At 36.8% G+C, this 24200-nt stretch overlaps 3 protein-coding genes across 10 annotated transcripts; 1 reads left to right on the plus strand and 2 right to left on the minus strand.

Annotated features, from left to right (window-relative positions):
• Window positions 1-2837: 2837 nt before the first annotated feature.
• Window positions 2838-5392, plus strand: LOC133848495 (chronophin). 2 transcript variants are annotated; one of them, XM_062284093.1, is made up of 3 exons: window positions 2838-3024; window positions 3113-3493; window positions 4565-5392. In XM_062284093.1, exons 1-3 carry the CDS (start codon window positions 2992-2994, stop codon window positions 5105-5107), a joined length of 957 nt encoding a protein of 318 aa, XP_062140077.1. In that variant the 5' UTR covers window positions 2838-2991; the 3' UTR covers window positions 5108-5392. The 2 variants fall into 2 exon arrangements, with proteins under 2 accessions (XP_062140077.1, XP_062140076.1); XM_062284092.1 differs by having other exon boundaries at window positions 2843-3033.
• A 1779-nt stretch (window positions 5393-7171) lies between these two features.
• Window positions 7172-10665, minus strand: LOC133848066 (uncharacterized). The gene is given in 6 exon segments (XM_062283445.1): window positions 7172-7431; window positions 7433-7650; window positions 7732-8074; window positions 8139-8305; window positions 8997-9078; window positions 10452-10665. Coding segments are annotated over 6 exon segments (921 nt in total). The 5' UTR covers window positions 10467-10665; the 3' UTR covers window positions 7172-7335.
• A 1897-nt stretch (window positions 10666-12562) lies between these two features.
• LOC133849328 (anoctamin-1) lies at window positions 12563-24182 on the minus strand. 7 transcript variants are annotated; one of them, XM_062285339.1, is made up of 9 exons: window positions 22555-22749; window positions 20282-20733; window positions 18233-18805; window positions 17266-17321; window positions 16643-17195; window positions 15945-16569; window positions 14879-15084; window positions 14530-14811; window positions 12563-14466 (listed from the first exon to the last, which is right to left on the minus strand). In XM_062285339.1, exons 1-9 carry the CDS (start codon window positions 22565-22567, stop codon window positions 14161-14163), a joined length of 3066 nt encoding a protein of 1021 aa, XP_062141323.1. In that variant the 5' UTR covers window positions 22568-22749; the 3' UTR covers window positions 12563-14160. The 7 variants fall into 7 exon arrangements, with proteins under 7 accessions (XP_062141323.1, XP_062141318.1, XP_062141322.1 ...); XM_062285334.1 differs by having other exon boundaries at window positions 20195-20733; XM_062285338.1 differs by lacking the exon at window positions 22555-22749 and adding an exon at window positions 23954-24182 and having other exon boundaries at window positions 12564-14466; window positions 20195-20749.
• Window positions 24183-24200: the final 18 nt, after the last annotated feature.

A 24200-nucleotide genomic window follows, 5' to 3' on the forward strand; every position in this document is an offset into this window, starting at 1 on the left:
ATTTGCATATTTTAATAAATTATTTGCCGATTATAAGAAAATTCGATTCTTATCAATTTAAAAATGCTTAAACAGTTCACTGTTAACCAAAAGAGCCAAATGTAATGTTTTTTTTTTTTCATTTTTACAACTTGACGGCTATGACGCTGTTTTGGACGTTGGCGGTAAATTTGAGGAGCTTTATAAGATATATGTACATAGCAAGCATCTTCAACTTATGAGCGACATTTTTTTTTGCTTATACATATATTTATTACCAGATTATTTGATTACCTAACAACAAGTGCAAGAAAGAATCTGTTTTCGCTGAACATAAATATTAGTACACTTAAACTGAAGAGTGAAGTACTAAAATTGTTCTTCAAACAATTATTTTACCCGCTACCCATAGGGTAAAAGGGTATTACAACTACATATACATATATATTATATATATATATTTTTTTTTGTTTACAGTATTTGCTATGTTTATTTCAAATTGTTGCCACGCCCACTTCCGCACCCACCAATTCGATAAAAATCAAATAAGCGTAATTTTTACAATAACAACTATAGTTTTTATGATTCCTGGAAATTGAGTTGTGACAATCTGATATATTTTGCTCTCTATGAGAAATTTTGAATGCAGTACTATATCAATAATCCAAATATAGGCTTTGGTATTTTTTCAGTATTAAACAGATTGTTAATTTGGTGTATTTTAAAATTTAATACCGCTCTGTTTTTATTTCATTAAAAATGGGTACCGGGTATCTCATAGCCGAGCACACTCGACTGTAGTTTTCTTTCTTGATTTAATATGTAGTACTTGTGTATCGATTTACTAAATATAGCCCTCGGTATATTTCAGTATTTTTGTGATATTTTCGGTATATTTGCAGAACATGGTTTTATTAATACGTACATACACAAAAATGTTCTGAAAATTTACTCTTAGCCTGCCGAAACTGTGATCTGTGTTAAATAACATAAATTCTCGAATTTACCGTTACTTTCTTCTCCATATTTGGTCCGGTATTTAAATTATGAATCTTTATTAAAGGAATTAAACATTCTGCGGCATCATCCAATAAGCTTTTTAGCTAGAAAATTGTCCATCATAGTATTGTTATTAGCTTTCATACAAAATAGTTACACTAAAATAATATAAAATATAAACGTCTCGAAACGAATAACAGTCTACGCGGTGTACTATATAGTATAGATCCAATTACGAATTGTTCTTTGCTATTTGGAATTGGGGCACGCGATAAAATGCTCTCAAATAGGTGAATGGCCGCTGATAAAAAGTATTTATTTTGAGATTTGCCAAAACTTTAACTCTGTAGCTAAGATATGTATGTTCCTCCCCATTCATTGATAAGAAGCCACTAAAAGGCTTATCAAAATGGCATATATATATAAGTGATAACACGTGTTTATATCAATATTGTGTATTCGACATTAACAAACAGCACCATAACAATGATGTTTCTTTATTAATCTTTAAGTATTGCAGTTTATATGATAATATCAGCTTTAGCTTTAAACCCTTAATGCGATATCGATGTGGAGTTTTTTCACTTTTCACTACAGCAAATTGCATCATCACACTTATCTATCACCGAACTTTTATATCCGAGTAAGTAATCTTTTCATTCAATAGATTTTATTATATTTTTATATACATACATATATAATCAATGAAAATTTCACTTTTGGAAATCAATACGAATCTGTTTATATAAATACTTGTTCTTCTACTCAGCAACTGTTACAGATATTCTATATACATATATCAATTACATTATACTGGTAATCATTCAAACTATATTATATTATATTATTATTGTAAAATTGTATACTGTAATTTTACTATAACTTTTGTTAGGCTTCCAACAATTTTTTTTTTATATTATAGAAAGTTTGCATTGAAAAGCTTGAGAATTTTATTGAGTTAAACATCAAAGTAAAATTTAATGAAATTGCCAATTTAAATTTTTGGTTAGTTTTTACTCATGAAATAACATATTAAATAATAAATAATACATAACCGTTAGAAGTATTATTGGACCTATTTCATTGTAAATTGAATACTACTTAGTAAAATTAAATTAGATTTCAACGCTTAGATTTTAGATAATAATTTCACTTGTTGACATTATTCTTGTATTTCATCACAATGTATAATCTTTTGCTTTTGCTTATAGTAAAATCAAACATTATAAACATTAATTTGATTTTAACACTTCCTAATTGAAATTATTAGTTTACTTTGCACTCAAAAAGATGAAAATGAATTTATTATAATAAATAGATTCCTGACTTTCATAATGATGTGTACATATAGTATCTCCTGTTTACACTTCATTCATATTCATAATATGTGCATATGTGTGTGTTGTTTCTTGGAAATTCGATTAGATTAATTCGAATATCGTTTACACTTTAAGCTTCAACCAGCACAAACCGTTGCAATAGCGGTCTTTACATACATATGTATGTGCATATATGCGTGTGTTTGTATGTATTTGTGCACTTGCACGCTTTTGTCACATACAGGTTGGGTTGTGGGTGCAGGCAGGAAAGCACTTGCGGCTGTGGCAGCGACAGCGACAGCGCGAGAGAGAGCGAGAGCGATGGTGAAACTGCGAGAGTGCATAAACACAAAGAAGAGAGAGTCGAGATAAGTTTTAGCAGCAGCAGCAGCAACAACAACAACAGTTATTGGTTTCAATTTCATTATTGTTTTTGTTTTCGGTTTTGGGTTTTTGTTTGTGGGTTTCTTGATAGCAAACGGGAGCGACCTCCTCATACGTACGCTGTACATTCACTCACTCACTCACTCACTCGACTCGCTCGCTCGCTCGCTTAGTCTTTGAACGCCGTCGCCTGGAAAGTGTTAATTTATTTTCTTTGCAGTTTTTAGTTTTTATGATGCGTTAGTCGAGTCTGTCACATTAGTTGAGCAGCAGCAGCAGCAGCAGCAGCAACCGCAGCACCACCTTCGTCATGGCCAACAACAGCAGCAGCAACAGCAGCAGCGTCGCAAGCGTTAGTCACTGCTTGATCATCGGATTCCTTGAATTACAAACGAATCATTATTTTGTTGTTTTTTATCACTCACTTACAGCGACCTCGTCACATTTTGCAATTGAGTACGGAAGAGAAGCGTCGCTTTGTCGACTCCTTTGATCGCGTTTTCACGGACATCGATGGCGTCATCTTCACTCTGCAGCACAACGTGCCCCATGCCCCCGATGGCTTTGCCGCCCTCCAAAAGGCCGGCAAACCCATCACATATGTGACCAACAACAGTGCACGTGCCGTCGAGTCCACAGTGCGCAGTTTCGCCCAGGTGGGCATGGAGGTGCAGAAGGAGCAAATCTGGCATCCAGCGCAGTCGATTGTCCACTACCTGCGCAGCATCAATTTCGATGGACTTATCTACATCATAGCGTCGCCAAAGTTCAAGCAGGTGCTCCACGATGCCGGCTTCCAGATGATCGATGGCGTAAGTTAACCTAATTCCATTCTCACTCCTCCTCAGTTTAATCTTTTCCGTGTGTATACTCAATTGGGAAAACATTCTGTTTCTCATTCCCATTCTTCTTAATCAGTATTCGACTCTCTGTCCTTATGAACCCCTTTATCTCATAATCTGTTATACCTAGAGATAGCAAACTTGATGTCAGTATTTCCCAAGTGGTTCATTTATTTATTTATTCTTGAGATACTAAACTTGATGTCAGTATTCCCCAAATTGTCGGACAAAGATTTTCTTCCAATCGAATAAAGAAGTACGACATTAATAACATTTACTGATTCCGTTAAGCGAACATTCCTGCTTTATTTATTCTTCTTAATCGGCGTAAAAGGTTGAGATAGCAAACTTGGTATCAGAATTCCTCAAATTTCGACACAGACAACTTTTATTTCTTTTCTTCAATCGTATAATAACAGCTCTGTTATTTAAAATTCAATCATTCTGTTAAGCGAACACTCTTGTCTTATTTATTTCCTTACATCAATATCTTCATCTCACAGTATGTAAAAGCTTGAGAAAACTTGTTGTCAGTATTCCTTTCGACACAGACAACTTTTATTTCTTTTCCTCAATGGTATAAATAACTTGGACGATGTTCAAAAAATAGGCTATGTAGTTATTACTTAACAGCTCTGTTATTCAGCATTCAATAATTTTGTTAAGCGAACATTCTGTAAAAGCTTGAGATACCAAAGTACGCTTGAGATACCAAATTTCTACGCAGTGAACTTTTTTGTTTCCTCAATCATATAAAAACTTGACTTAAAAAAATAATTCAGTTGTAACTTATGTTTTTTAACATTCAACTACTATTATGTTAAGTGAACATTTTTGCTTTTTTATTTCTTTACTCTTTTTAATCAGTGTTCGACTGACTCTACAAATTCCTATTCTTTTGCTCAGCTCTGTTATTTATCATTCAATCATTCTGTTAAGCGAACACTATTAACTTATGGCTGTTATGTTAATGTTAAATTTCTTTTAACTGCTTTAGCTCATTTCTAACTTGTATTTCTCTTTTTTTTTGGGTGGTGACAGCCTAATCATCTTATCGAGGACACCTACTCGGATCTGGCGAAGCATATTTTCGACAAATCGCCAGTGCGTGCTGTGGTCATCGATGTGGACTTCAATTTGACCTCGACGAAACTGCTGCGCGCGCATCTTTATCTGCGGCATCCGGATTGCCTGCTGTTGACCGGCGCCACGGATCGTCTGCTGCCTGTGGCCAAGGACATCAACATCATTGGACCAGGTCCCTTTGCCTCGATTCTAGTCGAGGCCAGTGGCAAGGAGCCGACGATGCTGGGCAAACCTGGACGTCCTTTGGGCGATATGCTCATTGAGCATCACAAGGTGAGCGATCCGAAGCGTGTGCTCATGATCGGTGATATGTTGGCGCAGGATGTGAAATTTGGTCGTATGTGCGGATTCCAAACGTTGCTCGTCCTCACCGGAGGCTGTACGCTGGAGCAACTCGAGGCGGAGACTTCACCCGATTTGGTGCCCGATTATTATGCGGATAGTGCGGCCGATTTGGCGAAACTATTCGAGACACTTGCGCCCAAGGCGCATGTCTAGCTAGATACTGTAAGATTGATAGTTTATTCACCGACAAGGATCGCAGAACGAAGAGTTTGACGAGCTAGCAAATACTCTACAATAGGTATAGGAAAAGATCGTTCTGATTTACTGATTACTGCACTCCTTGGCTCTTTTGTATATAACATTGTAATGTTCCATAAGATTATGCTTGTTATTTTTGCCCATAAAATAACCAATATATCGTGTAACCCCCTATTTATTAGAGAAGAGAGAGAGAGAGAGAATTTGTAATAAATCTAATACATCATACTGAGTTGAGAAGTACTTTCGTTTTATTTTTTATAGTATCACTATAATTTATGATGTTTTCACTTGCGTTAATCTTATCAACGAACTTGCTTGAACTATGCATAAGATAATTGAAATCGCACAACTTTTGCGTGTTCAGACCTTCTATATACCCTATATTCTTAGTTATCTCGATTATTTTCCATTTTATGTTCCCAATGAAAATGATCGAAATATCTAAAATCAAGATTTTTATGCTAAATTTTAATTTTAAGAAGAATCTTTTATTCTACATTGAAAAGAAGATTGCAAATATTGATTTGATTGATTTGATTTGATTTTCGATCTTATAAAAATGAAATAAATTTTCATGTTGAAAAAAAAAAACATAAAACAAGATTTTGTTCTTAAATCATCATTTTGCGATTAAAAATCTTCTTTTAAGATAAAAAAAAAACCTTAAATTTTTCTTGTTTCTTAAAATGTTTGAATTTCCTTGATTCAAGATTTTGTCTTTTTGGTTAAATTTTAATATTTTTCCATTCTCAAAACAAGAATAAAATTTCTAGATTGGGCAATCTAGAATTTGGAAATAAACCATCTTGGTTAAATCATATTATAACCTTGATTAATAATTTTAATCTTGATTCTAGCATGTTTTTTCTTTCTATGTACGAACTAATTCATGCGAATTATAATTTTCTAGAAACATGACTATAAATTAGAAATATTAAGATTATTAATTTTTGAATGACAATTAACGAAATGTAAGAACGATTTTTTGTTTAAATGGTTTATTTAAGAAACTTTAATATGTTAAAAGATTATTTTGAACATTATTTACTATTGGGATTGTTATTGGTTCGATCATTTTAAATTATTTATTAGTCTGATTTTTTTTTTTGTAGATTATTTCACAAGTTTTAACTTGATGACAACAAATTTAAAACTTTTGTTTTTAAAGCTACAAAATGTTCCAGGAGAATTAGATGCTTACACAGAAAGAAACAAGTAAGAAAGCTTCAGTCGAGTGTGCTCGACTGTGAGATTCCCGCTACCCATTGTGAATAAAAGGAAAATATTGCGGTATTTTTTAAAATATACCGAAATTACAAATATACTAAAAACATACCGAATGGTATATTTGTTATATCGATATAGTACCACATTCAAAATATACCATAGACGGCACAATATACCGGATTGTCGGCCAAAGCAACTAAGACCCCTAGTAAGTAGGCGTTACCTTCTAAGTTATAATACCCTTCGACCCTATGTGTAGCGGGTATATACACTAACAACTATAGTAATTGTAATTCCTTAAAATTTGGTTGCGATCAGATTAAAATTGTGGAAGTTATTAAAGAAATACTTTTGTATGAGCAAAATGCCTACTTACTAGGGGTCTTAGTTGCCTTGGCCGACAATCTGGTATATTTTGAATGTAGTACTATATTAATATACCAAATATACAATTTGGTATATTTTTAGTATTTTGTATAATTTTCAGTATATTTTGGAAATACCGAATATAATACCGCAATATTTTGCCTTTATTCAAAATGGGTAGCGGGTATCTCACAGTCGAGCACACTCGACTGAAGCTTTCTTACTTGTTTATAAATTCTTTAAAATATGTGTGTATGTATGTTATTTACTCTTTTTAAAATTAGTTTACAATTTTAACACTTACACCTTTTTTTTTATATATTGTATTTGAACCGACTAGAGTTTGAACCCAAGACCAACTGAAATCTTAAAGATTGAAAAAATCTTGATTTATTTATCTTTTTTTACCTTTATTTTTTAATTTTTAAAAATTCGGAATTTTATTCAAAACTATATTCTACGATCTTCGGTTATTATATGAAACAAAAAGTTCTTAAATAATTAGCAATGATGCAAAAAAAAAATCTTGTGCAATTGGGTTTTTTAGAACTGAGCGAAATGCCCATCTGGGTCACCTCCTCACCTCCTCACTTCCTCCACTTATCCGACAGGTCGCCCAGGCAATCGCAGACGTAATCCGGCAAGTGGGCGTGGTCGGGGGGCAAGCTGGCGACATCCTCGGCGCTGCCCCCCGCCGGTGAGGACGAGCAACGTCTGATAGCCACTGGCACGGGCAAAGGCAATGTCGCTGGCCAGACTGTCGCCGATGAAGAGGACGCGACTGTTTGGGCAATCGATGTGGCGATCGCGCAACAGTTGACGCAGTGCCTCACCCGGCTTGCCCAGCACCGTGGGCTGCCGTCCACTCGCCTTGGCCACCACATCGATGAAGGCGCCGGGTCCTAAAAGAAGGGCGAGAGAGAGAGAGAGAGAGAGAGTAACGCAAGAGTAAGGAACAGAATAGAATTTAATGGGTTGCCCACCGATGATGTCGCCGGTGCCAAAGGGAATCATGGCATCGGCTGCGCCGGCCAGGAATAAACAGTTGGGATTCTGCAGCTGGATATGGGCGCGCATAAGTTTCGTGGCACTCAGATTGAAGTCCACATCGATGACCACCGCCTGCGCCTCCTGCCGTCCATAGATGGCATCACGCAGATCCGCGATGCTCTCGATCACGAATCCTTCTCGTTCCTCCGCCAAATTGAAGCCCTCATCGCGTAGCAACTGCTTGAAGGGAGGCGTGGCCAAGCAGTAGATGAGTCCCTCGAAACCAATCGATTTGAGATGATCGCAAATCGTCTGAGCCGGATGCACAATCTGTTCCTGCATTAACCAATCGAGTGGGGATTGGAGTTTGATCATTATTCGAACAAACTTTGGTGCTTACCTTGTCTATGCTTAGTCCGGGCTGACTAGCGAACTTCTGGAGATGCTGCTCCACGGAGCTAATGCTGTTGTTGGTCACAAAGGTGAGCTGCTTGCCGCGACGCTGCAGCTCGGAGATTGCCTCAGCTGACCCTGGTATAAAGTCACGCAAAGTGTACCAGACAACGCCTGCAAGGGACAACATAGATTAAACTCTATCTTTATACAATATATCTCCCTTTTCTTTCTTCACAAATTCGTTTTCTCCATCTTCAGAAATATTCGGAGTCGTATACGCAACATAATGTAAAGCTTCAGCTTTGTTGCGTATACGACTAGTTACACAGTAAGTCAAATATATGTTATGTTAATGGACTGTTTACTTTTGTTGATTTTCTTTTATAAGCAAACGATAAATTGAAAATTTCAATTTTATTGCATTTTTTTTTTAAAATTGTGTATTTCGAATAGAAAAATTAAATTAATTTCCAATTCCCAACATTACTCGATTCATTTCAATGCTCCTATCTCGTTTGCTTACATTAAGTAAGCAAAGATTGCAACAATGAACACAATGGAAGAATAACGTGGTTCTAAATCAACAACAATCTAGACTCTAGACTTAACGATTGTGTACATATGTAGAAAGAAAAAAATCTAGATTGAAAAATGTTGATTTAAGATTTTGTTGATCTTAAAAAAACAATCTTGAAATAAGATTTGTATGCCAAATTTGCATTTTAACATTTAAAACATCTTATTTTAAGATTAAAATTTTGATTCAAGAATGTTTTCAATTTTAAAAATAATAATTGTTATTATTTTCATAATGATTAATTCATTAAAAGCTAGATAGTATGATCTAAAAATGTAAACCAACCGTCACAATCGCAGAAGACCACATCGAAAGAGTCGAAGAACTTTTCACGTTCTGCTGCAGAGAGCTGCTTAATATTTTTGGGCTGCAGAGAAACGAATGGAAATGGAACGCATAACATGCACTTGAAGATAGAGTAAAGTATTTTAAAAATTGAGTGATGTGTTGTTAGTGCATTCAAAGTAAGACAAAATAGTTCAAGTTTCAATGCATTCAACATAATGTATGCAGCTTGCAGCTATGAAACAAATGGAATTGGCACAAATGTACTATAATTAAAACCCACTACGGCGAAACAGGTGGATGCAGAAACAATGGAAAAGCGGTTAAATTAATTAGCTAAACCACATGGATTGCAATTATGATGTTTTGAAAAATGGGATAGCGTTTTACTGCGAATAATATGTAGGGGGAACGCATGGAAATGAAACACACAACCTTTGCACACGTCTGTACATATGTCGGTGTGGAGAACCGGTACACAAGAGGAAAAGCAAAGGAAATGAAACACAGAGCTAAGATATATGTATGTGTACATAAAGTGGCGGGCATAAGTGGATACATGGGGATGCATAAAATAAGAAATTAAATCGATTAACATATTTTTACGAATTTTACATCACCTTAAAGTCTCTCCACTGTACGTATAGACATATGGTATATGGAACACAGAATTATTATTATGTATGTATTATATTATATATGTATGCCTTATGTTCCATTTCCATTACTTTCCCTCTTGTGTACCTTTTCTATGGAATGAGATGCAAATTAAACAATAAAATAATACATATGTGCTTAGATAAAGGGGGAAATTCAAGGCCACCAAATCAGCAATGGAAACAAATGAAAATGAAACACAGTACTAATAAATATATGATAGATAGATTGGGAATCAAATGGGTCAAATGGAAATTAAACAAATGAATAATGTGTACTTAGATATTAATGATGAATGAATGCTTCAGCAATGGAAACAAATGTAAATGAAACACAGAACTAATAAATATAGGAACATATGTATATACATATGTACGTCTTGTGTTCCATTTCCATTGCTTTCTCTCTTGTGTACCACTTTTATGGAATGGGATGCAATTTAAACAATAGAATAATGTGTGCTTAGATAAGGGGAGAAATTCAAGGCCACCAAATCGATATTATTAATGAAGAATAATAGAATGGATACTTCAGTAATGGAAACTAATGGAAATGAAACACGCGATCAATTTGCACTTTTATCTATATTATAGACGTAATATATCGTTGCTAAAATGATTGTTTTGTTTTTTAATTACAAAAAGAGGAACAATGATGAAATGTTGTGATGTGCAATAATGCAATAAGCGGCTTATCTGAAATTGCTTGGACACACTTGGCAGGGATTCGGCTTAGTGGAAGCCAGCGACCAGGCAGCTGCTTGCCAAAGACGACGCAGCATCGCGACTAAATACTTACGGAACTGGAGCACATTGTGATGGTTGCTGTTTCAGAGGGTTGAGCGATAAGATCTCGATGCAAATGCGGTTCAAAGTTGACAAATCTATTATAATGCTGATTTCGTTGTTGTTGCTGTTGCTGTTGTTCTTTTATTATTATTATATTTGTGTGCTGCGACTTATGCAAATGCAAATGCCATTGAAGCGTTGCGCCAACTGATTCGTAGCTAAGCTCAAAAGTATCGTCCAACTGCTCGACTGGCCAAAGACAATTGAACGGACTGCGACTGCGAGATCTGCGATCTGCGATCTGCTTTCTGTCAGATGCATTTCAATTTAGTTACAGATGATTAAATTAGCACCTATCACGCTAGCTGATCTTAGAACTGGAGCACATTATTGTGTGTCAGCTTGATGTGCTTCAATTGTTTATATCCCCATCCCCATCGTCATCTCTCTCGCCCTCGCTTTCGCCCTCGTCCTCGCCCTCGTCTACGGTTCCAATTGATTTGCCACCATTCGAGTGTTATGCTATATGACATTCATAGATTGCATACGATCGAGTTTCCGGTTCTGCCGCACTGACCTGTTGCACTGTAGTGTCAGTTACGATAGAGCACTGGACACATCGGATCAACAATGAACGCAAAACTTTATAACAAGTAGAGGTATCCGAATAATTCCGAATAGATTGCAAGCTGAACAATTTTCTTAAGCAAACAGAAGAATTAAGAATTTTGATCTCAAAAGTGGGTCAAGAACGTGAAAATCCTAATGTTAGAAAACACATCAAGAACGTTTAATTTAAGACCCAATCACTTATTAATAAGAAGTACAAATCTTATAGTTTTTTTTAACACTAAAAATCGAATTATCATATAAGATCAAAAAAGTATTATTTATATTTTAATTTTCTTTTTTCTACTTACACTCAGTTTAGTCAACAGAGCTCAACAAGAATTTTAGGTGTTATTTTGAAAATTTGGCATTTTTTAGACTAATGTTCTTAGTTTTAAGAATTAGTTCTTTAAGTGGTCTTATGTCAAGAACACGATTTTTAAGACAAATGTTCTTGATTTTAGAACTTGGTTTTTTTCAGTGCATATATTCTGATTCGGTAACATAAAAGACTTGGTGTTGATTGTAATTTTAAAACTCAGTTATATTTTGCAATATTCTGTCGCAGATTATTGCCAACATAACGAACTTAACAAATATGGCATGAGCTAAAAATCCTATACTTGTTTTTTTTTTCATTTCTAAATTCCAGTATATTTTATTATGACTTTTGGCTTATAGACCTAACCCTGATGCTTAAAATAGAAGTTGCAACGATTCCAAAAGAATGTGCTCAAGATATAAGCTATTTATATCCGCTACCCATAGCGTAGAGAAGTATTATAACATTTATTATAAATATATGTAACGGGCCGGTTACATAATATAGAGACGAACGATATAGCCACGTCCGTCTGTCTGTCTGTTTACCCTAACCATGCGAAACATTGGATCTCAGAGACAATAACAAATAAAGCTATAATACTTCGTCAGCATTTGTTACTTTTGCAGGCAGATCAAGTTTGTTGTATGAAAGCTACAGACGAGAGTGCTCGATTGTGTGATACTTTTTAATCAAAGCAGAACAGGGCAGTATTCATTTTAAAATACTAAATACTAAATATATACTTAATATATAAAAATATACCAAATGTATAAATATACCAAAATACTGCTTAGGTTGACAACCTGGTCTATGGAATATTTTAAATGTAGCACTATAACTCTGTATATTAAATATAGTATTCAGTATAGTTTAGTAATTTTTTGGTATCTTTTTAAAATATTGTTTTATTAAAAACGAGTTCTTTCTTTTTTGTACAAAAAAGAAAGACTTGCAACTCAGCTCTTAAGCATTTTCATAAGGTTTCGAATATTGTATTGATTAGATAAATCATTAAGGACACATAATAATTGGCCGGCCGATTTTCTTAATATTTTACAAATTATTCTATTCACCTTAAAAAAAAATACCCTTAAAATTCTAAAATGTCAATTCGAAGATAAAAAAAAGGTAGTTGAAACTCCACAAATTATAATTTCCATATTTCATTTTATTATCATAGTTTCCAGTTATGATCTTAGAAATTATGTTTTGTTGGTTTTTATTTTTTTTTTTTTTTTTTTTTATACAATTATTTTTATAATTATTTTCAATTTACATTTTGGTTGTTAATAGTTTTTGTTTTGTGTTTTGTAAAATGTTAACAATGCTATATAAATTTACATTAGAACATTCTGCGGATCGCAACGCATCTCATTTGTATATATATAAATATATTTATCAAAATAATAAAATATACTATTTCGTATCTCGTAATTTGCTGTTGTATAAAACACATGTATGCAGTGTGTGCTTAGCGAAGACATTAAACAAAAAACAAAAGGATCGAGAAAACAATAAAATTCAAATTAAAAAAATAATACACTATAAATGAAAAATAAAACGAGTTAAAAGTACACGCAAAAATACACACATAGGACATGTACGAATCTACTATAAACATGTGTAATGTTTGTTTGTTTGTTTGTTTGTTGTTTTGTTTTCGTTTGTTTGTTGTGTAAATTGTAAGGTACATTGGATTGTTTATTAGTGTTAACATGCATATGCATCTGCTAGGCATATGCATCTGATTAGTTTGGTATTTTTGTTTGTTTACGCGTGTGTCGACAAGGTACAAATGAATTCGCTTTCGCTTTCGCCTTTGCTTATGCTTTAGAAATAACCAGTATGATTCAAAAGATACATCTACTACTAGTGCATCTAGATACATCTATCAAAAATTGTATGTGTGTGCGTGTGTCTATGCAACATTCATATATTTGGCATTCTAAAAAACACAAATCGGAAATTCTCGTACTATTTAGAGTATGAAATATTGAATAATGAATTGAATTAAGATGAATTTGGCATGAATCTTAAGAGAGAATGATTTTGCCATTATTTTTCCATTTTACGATAATTGCAAAATTAATCGAATTTGTACGAAAAACAAAAAATTAACGAATCAATATATTTGATTGTAAAACAGAAAAAGTTCCTCAAAGCAATCATAACTCTTAACAGCTTAAGGAATAAGCTTAACCTTCAGTGCCGATCAGAACATTTTTCGATAGGGAATACCTCATATGCACACACACACACACACATACAACTATATGATGTGATGTCTATAATTTCGAGTGTCTGTTGCATCAGTCGCATTTTTCTACGAACACTTTTCAATTTGGCAATTCATTTTGGATTTACATATATAGAACATAAATTATGCAACAGTTGCTCACACTTATCCTGATATATGTATGCACACTATATACACATACACATACACATACACAAATGTATTCTTAAGTTACACACACACACACACACAAAAGTATTTAGCGCCTTGAGCAATTGCATCTAAAATGAGTTTCTATACTTAAGTACAGCACATAGTTAACAACAACAATTCAGGGCAAAAGTAGTGGAGAAATTAATAATATAATTTATACTATGTACACATAAATATGTATGTATTTGTGTGTGTGTGATGTACTATATACAAAAGTATATAAGCCGTGTTCTTCTTGCCCCGGTAACAAATTCAAATCAACATTCGAGGCTTACAACTAAAATGCACTTGGTTTCTTCTGCTGATGATCATGACGATGATAATGATGATAGAATCTCAGACGTAGGTGGTCGAACTGTCGCCAGCAGCGTTCTTATTGTTGCTGTTGTTATTGTTGTTGCCATTCAGTCGCTGACGCAACAAATCCTCTGGCTCAGAGCCAACTGTTTGCTGCTGCTGCTGCTGCTGCTGCTGTTGCTGACTCTGCAGTTTGGTCTGCGTCAATTCCTGGGCCTGTCTCTTCTCAAACTCGATGATGTGCTCGCGCAACAGGAAATTCTCGCGCTTGATTCGCTTCAGCAGACGACCGGAGACATCGGGCACAGCCCAGCGCAAAATGCCCTGCAGCATGGTAATAATATTCTGCAATAGAAAGCAACTCATTTAGCCATCAGCATACTAGAATCAATTTCCAACTACGCTCACCTGATAGATGACAATGAAGGCGAGACGAGCCGTCAATATCTTCCAGTAGACCACGGGTCTCTTGTAGGGATTCGGTTCCCAAGCATTGTTGCGAAACTCGGTGTAGTAGCACTCCGTTACGTTGGCAGTCGCGCTGACATTCAGCAGCGTGTCCGTCTCGAAGTCTTTAGTGTAAAAAGCAGCCATTGTAAAGTTGAGATAGCCGTTCAGCTCGGGATCATCGTGAGTCGCTTTATAGACTAGTTTTGGTATAAAGTTTGTGCTAAATGCAATTATCATAGCCTATCGAAAGCAACAAATTTTTATAACAAAAATATAATGAGATTGCTTCCACTTTGCTTGTACTCACGCTAGAGGCGACTGCAATGTGCGTGAGAACAGTCATTATGCTGTGCCAGACGCCAATATCACGAGCACGCATTCCCACGGGACGTCGCACGAATCGCAGCATCTTGATGGCATCGAGGCGCAGCTCGATCACATTGTTGATCAACGCCAGCAGCGGCGCCAACGGGAATGCCAAGCTAAACAACGTTATGAACCCGTATTGGATCACTGCACGAAACGAAAGTAAAAAGAGAAATGTTAAATATAGCTTTTTATATCCGATTACTATAATTTTGTGCCTGCAGAAAATGTATATAGCAGGCAGAAGACCCCATACCCCATTCTTGATCAGGAACAACAGTCGAGACGATATAGCCATGTCCGTATGCCCGCCCGCCCGTCCGTCTGTCTGTCCGTATGAATTACTCGATCTCATAGGCTATAAGAGCTAGAGATATAATTAAGTACCAAGGGCAATTTAGAAGCTAGAGTCGGCATATGCGTAATTCTCTTGTGGAATTTGTCGCGTGCACACTATTTACAGTTAAAAAAATAATAAATAATTTATAAATAAATAAATGATACTCTTATATCTCTGGATTACCACTATATTTAGAACTAGGAGTAATTTTAGGAACTTTTTCTGTTTCAGGATAAAGATTATAAATTAGTAAATTTTTTGGTTTGAGTACGTTAACTTTTGAAGTTATCTTAAAACAGAAAAATAATTCCAAAATCATTCTTAGCTCTAATTAAAGTGCTAATCAAGAGCTTTAAGATTAATATTACCTCAGAATAAAAAAATGTTATGGTTTTCTATATTTTTTCACTTTTGATAATGTCGCTCGTGACATTTTCACCAGAGAATTATCCATAAGCAATAATAACAATAGCTTTTATGATTCCTGAAAATTCAATGTTGTACAATTTATACCGATATACCAAAGGCATATCCATCGATATATTTATAGTATATTTTCGGTATAATAATTTGGTGTATTTTATAGAATGTATTTTTTTTGTAAGAGTAGTGAACCCACTCAACTGAAGCTTTCCTACTTGTTATATACTTTATTAGATGTACGCACCCATTTCAAGATATTCAGCGTAGAGCGAGTTATTCTCGGCGGGCAGCAGATTAAAGTCCTCGGTGAATTGATTGGTGGATGGGACCAATTTCTGTTCGCTGTGCCGCTTAAACCAGCCGTAATTCTGATTTAGCTCCTTGGCAGTGCGCATTAAATAGGGTATCAGCATCTCGACGATGGCATTCACCGCCTGTTTGCCAACCATTATGATGACCAGCTGCACACAGAGCTCCATCAAGCAGCCGCCCGGATTGCACTCCTCCTGGCGAAAGCTGAAGATGCGATTGTATTTGGAGGGATAGCCAACGAATTTGCCTTTGAAGAATGCAATGTAGAAGAGCGATGAATAATAGTTGACAAACTGGAACACATAGTTCTTGATGGTCAAACTCTCATCGTATTCGGTCTGTGTGCGACAATACTCGTAATTTGTGAGCCGCACCGCTAAGCTGCTATAGACCAGATCCAGTATAGAGATGACGATCAGATCGAGGAAACCGGCTGTAATTGGTAGCACCATTATCTTGTATGTCATTGTGTTCTCATTGGCCAAAATGCTATGTGAGGCCCGCTGTGCCATGCGATAGATGATGATCGCCGAAATGGCGATCACTGATATGCAGATCTACAAAATGTGATCAATACTAGATTACTACGACGAGTTCTACTTTCGAATGATTCAATTTCGCAGCACTTACAAATAAGACCATAATGCTGTAGCTGGTAAAGTTAGGCCAGAACTTGATGCTCCAGAAGGGCACATCTGGATCCAAGGTTTTTGCCTCCCCCAGCTTCTTGCTGAGACGCTTCGATTGTGACACCTTAGCCAAATACTGGGGACGCGGATGCTCGACGTGATGATTGAAGCCCGTCAGACCCCAACGGTGCACCAGACCGGCCGAATAGCGTTTCCACAGCTCCAGATAGATCACCGACCAAATGGCCATCACAAAGGCAAACACCACGGTCATTTTGTTGTCTATCAAATAGTTGAATTTCGATGAAGTGCACGTCTCGTTGAGGCGCCAAAAGTTGCACCCTTTATCGCACTGTGGACACATGATCGTATCGTTGTCATTGCAAATATCCTGACTGATCGGATCACTGGACCACGTAACAAAGCCGTACAAAAAGAAGAAGATGCCCAGCACGCTCACCGGCATCAGCATGTGCGTATAGAAACCCAGCCAGGCGAAATATAACGCCACCTTGGCTCCAAAATAGTCCTTCACGTAGTCCAACGGCTGCAGACTGTCGAATGAAAGGAAAGTAGTTAATACAGCACTCAAAAAGAAAAGTCTCTTTAGTATATTTAACTCACTTCTTCCATTTGCGAATGCTCGCCCATTCCTTTAGCAGCTCACCTCGGCGATCTTTCTGCAAAATGCAATAAGAAACGTGTTAACTTTCGAATATTAAGACAAAAAAAAGCCGTTCAGTATTATTTTTAAATATACCAAATTAAATCAAATATAAATCAATATAACAAAAATACTTAAATATACAAAAGGCTATACTTGGTATATACTATTTGATAAATCTAAATATATGATAGAATACAAAACTGCAAGCCACAGCAATTAAGACGCTACAGCAGCAGCCTTTTTGCAATATAAAATTATTTGTTAAATAACTTTTACAACAGCAAGGCTGTATATGATAATTGAAAATACCGAAAATCGTGACTGTAGTGACTGTAGCTTTAAAATTTCGCTTGTTTGATTATGTTTTTATACCTGTGATTGCGATCGGATAAAAATCGTATAAGTTATTTAAGAAACACTTCTGTATGGCAAATTATGTCTATTGCAATCAAGTCTTGGCTGTTTTGGCTGACAATCTGTACGATACTATGGTATATTTTGAGTGTAATGCTTCATCGATATACAAAATATGGTCTTTGGTATAGTTTAGTACTTTTACGGTATATTATTTGGCATATTTTAGCATTTGTATGGTATATTATTTGGCATATTTTAATAATACTACCTCACTGTTTTACTTAAAAAAATTGATAGTGGGTATTACTCGAATGACTTGTTTTCGATTATTAGAAGTGACATCTAAAACAAAATTGATTTGCGTGCTACAACAATACAGCTCTATCTCTTATAGTCTCGAAGAAATACATAAGTGTTCATACGGACAGACAGACGCACATGGCTATATCAGCTCGACTAAACAAGAATATATGCACTTAATGGTGACATTTCCATAATACCCTTTTACCCGTATGAGTAGCGGATTTATGAAGTAGTTGCAGTTGCAAGAAAGTTCTTTTCACTCACGTCGTGCAACGTGTAGGCGCATAAATAGACACCGTCCTCGACAAGCTTCTCGATGCCGAGATTGTCAGCCTTCTCCTCGCCCTGCTCGAAGTGCTGTCGCTGCATCACAAAATTGATGATGGAATACCGTGTGCTGGGATCAAAATAGTTGGGATGCTCCTTATCATATAGCTCGAGATACTTTTGCGCAAACTCCATGTGAATGCGTTGTTCGCGGTCGGGAAACACATCCGTATTCAATTGCACCGAACTGAAGAGGCTGCGGCACATTCGTGTGAACCACGACTTCAACTCCAGCGTGGTCTCCGCAATGATTTGCTCCTGTCCCGGTATGGGCTTCAATGGCATCTTGATCTTGAGGACCTCGGCGTAGCGATGGAGCACATCGGGCGGCGCATGCAGCTTGATGAAGTGCACCCACTGTTCCTTGTAGTATTCCAATTCGATGCCCTCGCGCATCAGATTGGCCTCGAAGATTTTGCGCTTATTCGCAGCCTCCTCGTCGAGGTCCTCGCCATTGTAGGCGAGCACAAAGTCCACGCTTCGTTTGCCATCGTTAAAGCGTCGATACGTCTGCAGCACAAAACAGAGCAGAGCAGAGCAAGATATTGAAATTAGTACAAATCTGTTTTCTATATGATTTTCTATGAATATAAATATAAATATAAATATAAGGGTCATATACATATACACATGATGAGAAAAAACGAAAGATATCAAAGCGCGTGTAGGTGCGAGTGCCGCGTGACTTAGAAATATGTGTAACTGATCTGATATTCTGATAATCTGATTAAGCCCCCCAGGGAATAATTCTCTTACAGCGGAGTTAGCATCGCATGCGGCGACTAGCGTGAAGTGGACAGCTTTCGAAAAAGAAATGCAAAACATGCCGATTCCCCACCGATCTAAATCACACTGAACACTCTTTGTTCTCAGTTTCTCAGTTTGGCAAGCTGCCCAGCCGGTTCGGTTCGATTCGGATCAGTTCGGTCCAATGAAGAAGTCCTCCTCTCTCCACACAATACACAATACAATAATACGAAACATCTAAGTCAGCTGGAATAGTAAGATAACGTTCCGAGAATCGTGTTCTATCGTATTTGGTAATGGAAATGTTGCAAGCACATTTCTATGTATTTTTTCTTTCTTTTTTACTTTTGGAACTAATCAGACTGGATTCTGGACTAACACACAAATACTTATATGCAAAATCAAGTAGCAGCATGGAATTAGCAGATAAATAATTATAATAAATGCAATTCTGACGAACAAAAAACAAACCAGTTGAAATATCTAAACGGAAACTGGAATCGAACCGTAATTTGCATTTGGCCATTTCACAAAAAAACCAAAAAGAAAAGAATTGAAAAAATGGTATATACTTAAAGCTAATTAATATTATTATGCTAAAAAATTGCCATTACCCATTCCCGCAAGCAAACTATTGAAAAAAGAGAGAAAAAAGAGAAAGAAAACGGTGAGAAACGTAGGCGGCAAGAAACAAAATGCGTGGGCTTCATAAGTGTGTGTGTGTTTAGGGTGTGTGTAAGTGTGTGGTGTGTGAAAGTAAATAATTAAATATGCAAAATGCAGTAAATAATCAAGTTTGTGTGTGTGTGTGTTTCATTTGTATATCTATATCGAAAGCCGAACGGAGTGAAGAGTGAAGAGTGCATAAACATATGAATGAGAAAGAGATGGAGCGATGTCATGAGAAGCACTGTGAAGGGATGCAGCGACAGTAAGAGACAGAGTGAGATAGCGAGAGAAAGATTTATAGTATAAGAGCACAGAGAGCACTGCGTTCATGATTGTCATCGATATTATAAGTATTATATATTTTGCTTTTTTGGTTGCTTTGCTTGAGATAAATAAATGCTTTGGTGCTTCTTGTTGTTGAACGGTATTTTGATGTTTTGGTTTTTTGTTTTTGTTTTGATTTTGATTTTGTTGGTTGTTTACCCTCAATTTCCACTGGGAGTATGTAATTGGCAATTTCTTATCTTTATTCGAAACTGTGCTACTTTGTCTTAATAGACGTCTAGAGACCTCATCATCGCCACCGCCAGCAGTCGCGCCATGACCATAGTGACCACCGCCACCGCTCATGCCACCGCCACCGCCACCGCCTCCAACCCCAATGCCAGTGGGCAGATGTGTGCGTCCATTTTGGAGGGCGAGCACCTGAGCGGCGATCGCAGCATCCGTATGATCGGCACCGCCATTCAAGTGCTCCAAGGCCGTCGACTGGCGATAGCCCGGCTGCCAGGCTAGGCGCATGTGCTCAGCAGCGGACCCGCTCGCCAATCGGAGGCTGTTGCGTGACTCATCCCCGGCGAGATCCACCGCCGAATGGTAAATGGTGTTGCGCGACTGTGACAGCGATTTGCGATGTGCCGCCGCCGCCGCTGCCTCCGATTCGGCCAGCGAGATCGTATCAAAGTAGAGGCTCTCGCGCTCATCCATTTCCGATTCGGGATAATCGTAGTCGTGGGTGCGCACTGTAAATAGTACAACGTGGTGTCATTAATCGCCTGCTCTCACAAACACATACAAACATTAACACATATACACAGAACGGTGATCGATATAAACAACAACAACAACAACAACAGAAAAAGGTGAGAATGACCCATGAAAGCAGAGTACTGGATGATATACTACACATACTTGCTACTCGGTGTGAGTTGTGCAATGCTGATAAGGCGAACGTACAGAAGCTTTTAACGCTAATCGTATGATAAAAACCCAAATATTGCGACTACTAATTAAAATCAATGTCACAGTGATACCTCGATATGCCACGTTCGAATATTCAAAATAGTAAATACATACTATCAATATTTACTTTACATTTTTAAATCAATTTAGTTACACTAATAAATCTGTTACTGAATATATAGATCATGAATTTATAATGATCACAAAGAATGTATTTCTATAAAATAGATGCTGCATTGCGAAATTCCCATTTTTTTTTTACTTTTTATAAATTCTTTACATTATTTAAATTATTTTCAATGAATTATAAGTTTTTTTTTTATTTTTTCCTTGCATTTTCATAAATTATTCACATTTAAATTATTATCAATGAATTGATGAATTTAGTGCTCATTTAAAAAGTCTACACTGATTTGATATTTTTAAATCTATGAATGATTATTTGATAAATTTTGTAATCAAATTTAAGAGTACAATTAAAAGACACAACTAATGTACAAATTTTCATAGTTATTCATTTTCTATATCATTTCATAATTTAATTTGAGTGCAATATCCATTTCACAAATACAAATTGGAAAAATAAAACATTTTGTCAGTCCTTAGCAGTTAAAACGGAAACGGACAAAACGAATATAATTTTTTATAGAGCGAGATCAACCAATAAGTGTTTCGAATAATAATACATATTAATATTGCTTGACTGACTTTTGGTTCATAGATTCTGTGAAGATCTACCTATAGAAGTGCCCACTGTAAGCTGCCTAATTGGAAAACGAAATCGAAATTGAAGTTATCAGAGAGTCGAAGGCAGTCGCTACTGATACTGACACATTAGTATGTATGATTGTTCATCGTCAAGTGGCTGGAGGGGTCATTGAAATACGGTCAATTATGTAATTGGAACAGAACAGAAGAGAACAGAAACAGAAGCAGAAGGCAAACGACATATTCTAGGCGACATACGAATATGTAAATGTGCATGCTACACTTTTGGTTGGGGGTGTTAAGACCGCTCTCCCAAAATGGATGATGATCCGTTTCCGGCTTAGATGCGAGTGCGAATGCGAGATACAAACTGAGAGAGAGAGAGAGAGAGAGAGAAAGAGAACAAACTATGGATGTTCGTGTGCTGCCGACGAATGTCGATGACTTCATGCAGATGTGAAGCTTAAATGCTTGACATTTTGGGGGCAAGTGTTGAGTGCGTTTAGTTTAATAAACAAATGAAAGCTCAACAATAAATGTGCAACAAGAACAAAAGTGACGTATTAACCTAGCACATATGTATGCATGTGTGTACACATGTTAATACATACAAATTTTGTGAGCATATGTACATATGTATGTACATAAATGTTGAGTGTTTGTTCTTGACACACACTGTCTAAAAATACGAAATCAAATAGAATTGTGTGGAATTTTGCATGTGAGAAAATGCGAGTGTGTGTGTGAATGTGAATGTGAGTGAAGAGATGATTGCTAAATGGCGAAAATGGCAACTTGATCAATGTTTATTTATTGTAATTATTGAGGATGCACATACATACATACGTACAATATATATACATACATTGTATATACGATTGTTATTTATTTACCCGCTGAATACATTGTTGAGGCACACAGAGAGAGATAGTAAGTGGGTGTGTGTGTGTGAGACAAAAAGAGATAGAGAGACAGATGCAAGAGATCGGCAGGAAAAGGAAGTTGTAGAAGAGAGCCAGGCGACAGCTTAAAATCACCGAGTATTTGTGCTTGGTACTCGTTACACGTGACTCGTTACTCGTTACACGTTACACGTTACACGTACTCGTTTCCTTCAGTTCACGCAAAGCGCTCGATCGTTTGTGCAACAACCACAACAACAACAGTAGCTGACATAACGGTAGACCGACTGACTGACGGCATAAAATGAGAGAGAGAGAGAAAGAAAACGTACAAGAACATAGAAGGAATTCTTTTGTTAACCGTGATAAACAAAATTTATGCACAAAACACACACACGCACACTATAAAAAAATAAAAACACTACTGACCAGTGGCCAGCCAAATGATGTCAGCTAATCAAAAAAGGAAAAAAACGGCAAACAAAAAGAAAACGAAGCGAAAAAATTGTATCGACGAATCGAGAGCTAGAAAAATGCGTACGCGCGCGTTGTTTGCCGATTACTGACCAAATTCAGGCAATGCGGCGGCACGCAGAGCAAGATTGCCAAAACGCCAAAACGGCAAAGCGCGAGCGACGGCGTGCAACGAGCTGTGACCGCCGCCGCCGCTGCTGCTGATTTAGATACGGAACACACAGGCGTACACACGCACGCAGACACATACACGCACACACACACGTGTGTATATTCAAATTTACATAGCATGCATGCTTGCTTGGCCGCGAAAGGTCAAGTTGAAGTGTAAATCTTTTGTTGACAAACGGCAAGTGCAAAGCCAAACACGCGCTCCAATTGTTAACCTGTTTAATTGCCTGACACACTTGTGTATGTCTACAAAGAACTAGTACACGACTAGCGAAATCATTGGTGCCATTTGGAAAGAGAACTTGTGCCACACACCAGCCATGCTTTGAACTGTCGTTTACCACTGAAGTAGTTCGGGACTAGCCACAAAGTGTATAGTCAGTTGTTGACTGGTAAGCTGCGCTATTGCAGCGCATACGCCGGCAATGTGGCGAATTTGGTATAATGATCACACCTTTCGCGTGTCATAAAAACAAACAACAAATACCAAACACTGCGGGGGAGGTGCAACTTCAAGCACAAGTTGCTTTTTGTCAGGTTCTTTAAATAAATCAAGACGCATATGATGATGACGACGACGACGACAACGACAACGTTGTTAGTTAGTCTGAGTAGTTGTATGCGCTGGCTGTAAACTTGGTTAGAGACACACGCATTTAGTTGCTTTTGGGATTCAATTTGAGCTCATCTCGCACAACTCAAGACCTCACAACTCACCTCACCACAGCCTCAGGCTCAACCTCAGGCTCAAGGTAGCAGCTGACCGTCGTACTTGTGGCCTGTGTCAGCTCCACGGTTGCTATTGTTGCTTGTATTGAAGATGTATATGTAGACGGATATTTACACTATTTTAGCAATTAAGAACGCGTGCAGCAACAGACGCCAGACGCAATGGTAGCGTCGTTGGCCGATTTGTTTTGTTATGGCTAAATTGCAACTTGTGTGTGGCTGTTTTTTTTGCACTACACTGAAACTATGAAACCATCGGAGCC

Source organism: Drosophila sulfurigaster, chromosome X (assembly GCF_023558435.1).
Source record: "Drosophila sulfurigaster albostrigata strain 15112-1811.04 chromosome X, ASM2355843v2, whole genome shotgun sequence".
Classification (NCBI taxonomy): Eukaryota; Metazoa; Arthropoda; class Insecta; order Diptera; family Drosophilidae; genus Drosophila; species Drosophila sulfurigaster.

Excerpts from the sequence above, each read along its gene's own strand:
- LOC133848495 (XM_062284092.1), top strand. The coding sequence starts at position 2,992 with ATGGCCAACAACAGCAGCAGCAACAGCAGCAGCGTCGCAAGC. Across the intron at positions 3,034-3,112 it reads ACAGCAGCAGCGTCGCAAGC|CGACCTCGTCACATTTTGCA; the intron begins GTTAGTCACTGC and ends ACTCACTTACAG. Across the intron at positions 3,494-4,564 it reads GCTTCCAGATGATCGATGGC|CCTAATCATCTTATCGAGGA; the intron begins GTAAGTTAACCT and ends GGGTGGTGACAG.
- LOC133849328 (XM_062285334.1), bottom strand. Across the intron at positions 17,196-17,265 it reads AGCATTCGCAAATGGAAGAA|TCTGCAGCCGTTGGACTACG; the intron begins GTGAGTTAAATA and ends TTCATTCGACAG. Across the intron at positions 16,570-16,642 it reads ACAGCATTATGGTCTTATTT|ATCTGCATATCAGTGATCGC; the intron begins GTAAGTGCTGCG and ends CACATTTTGTAG.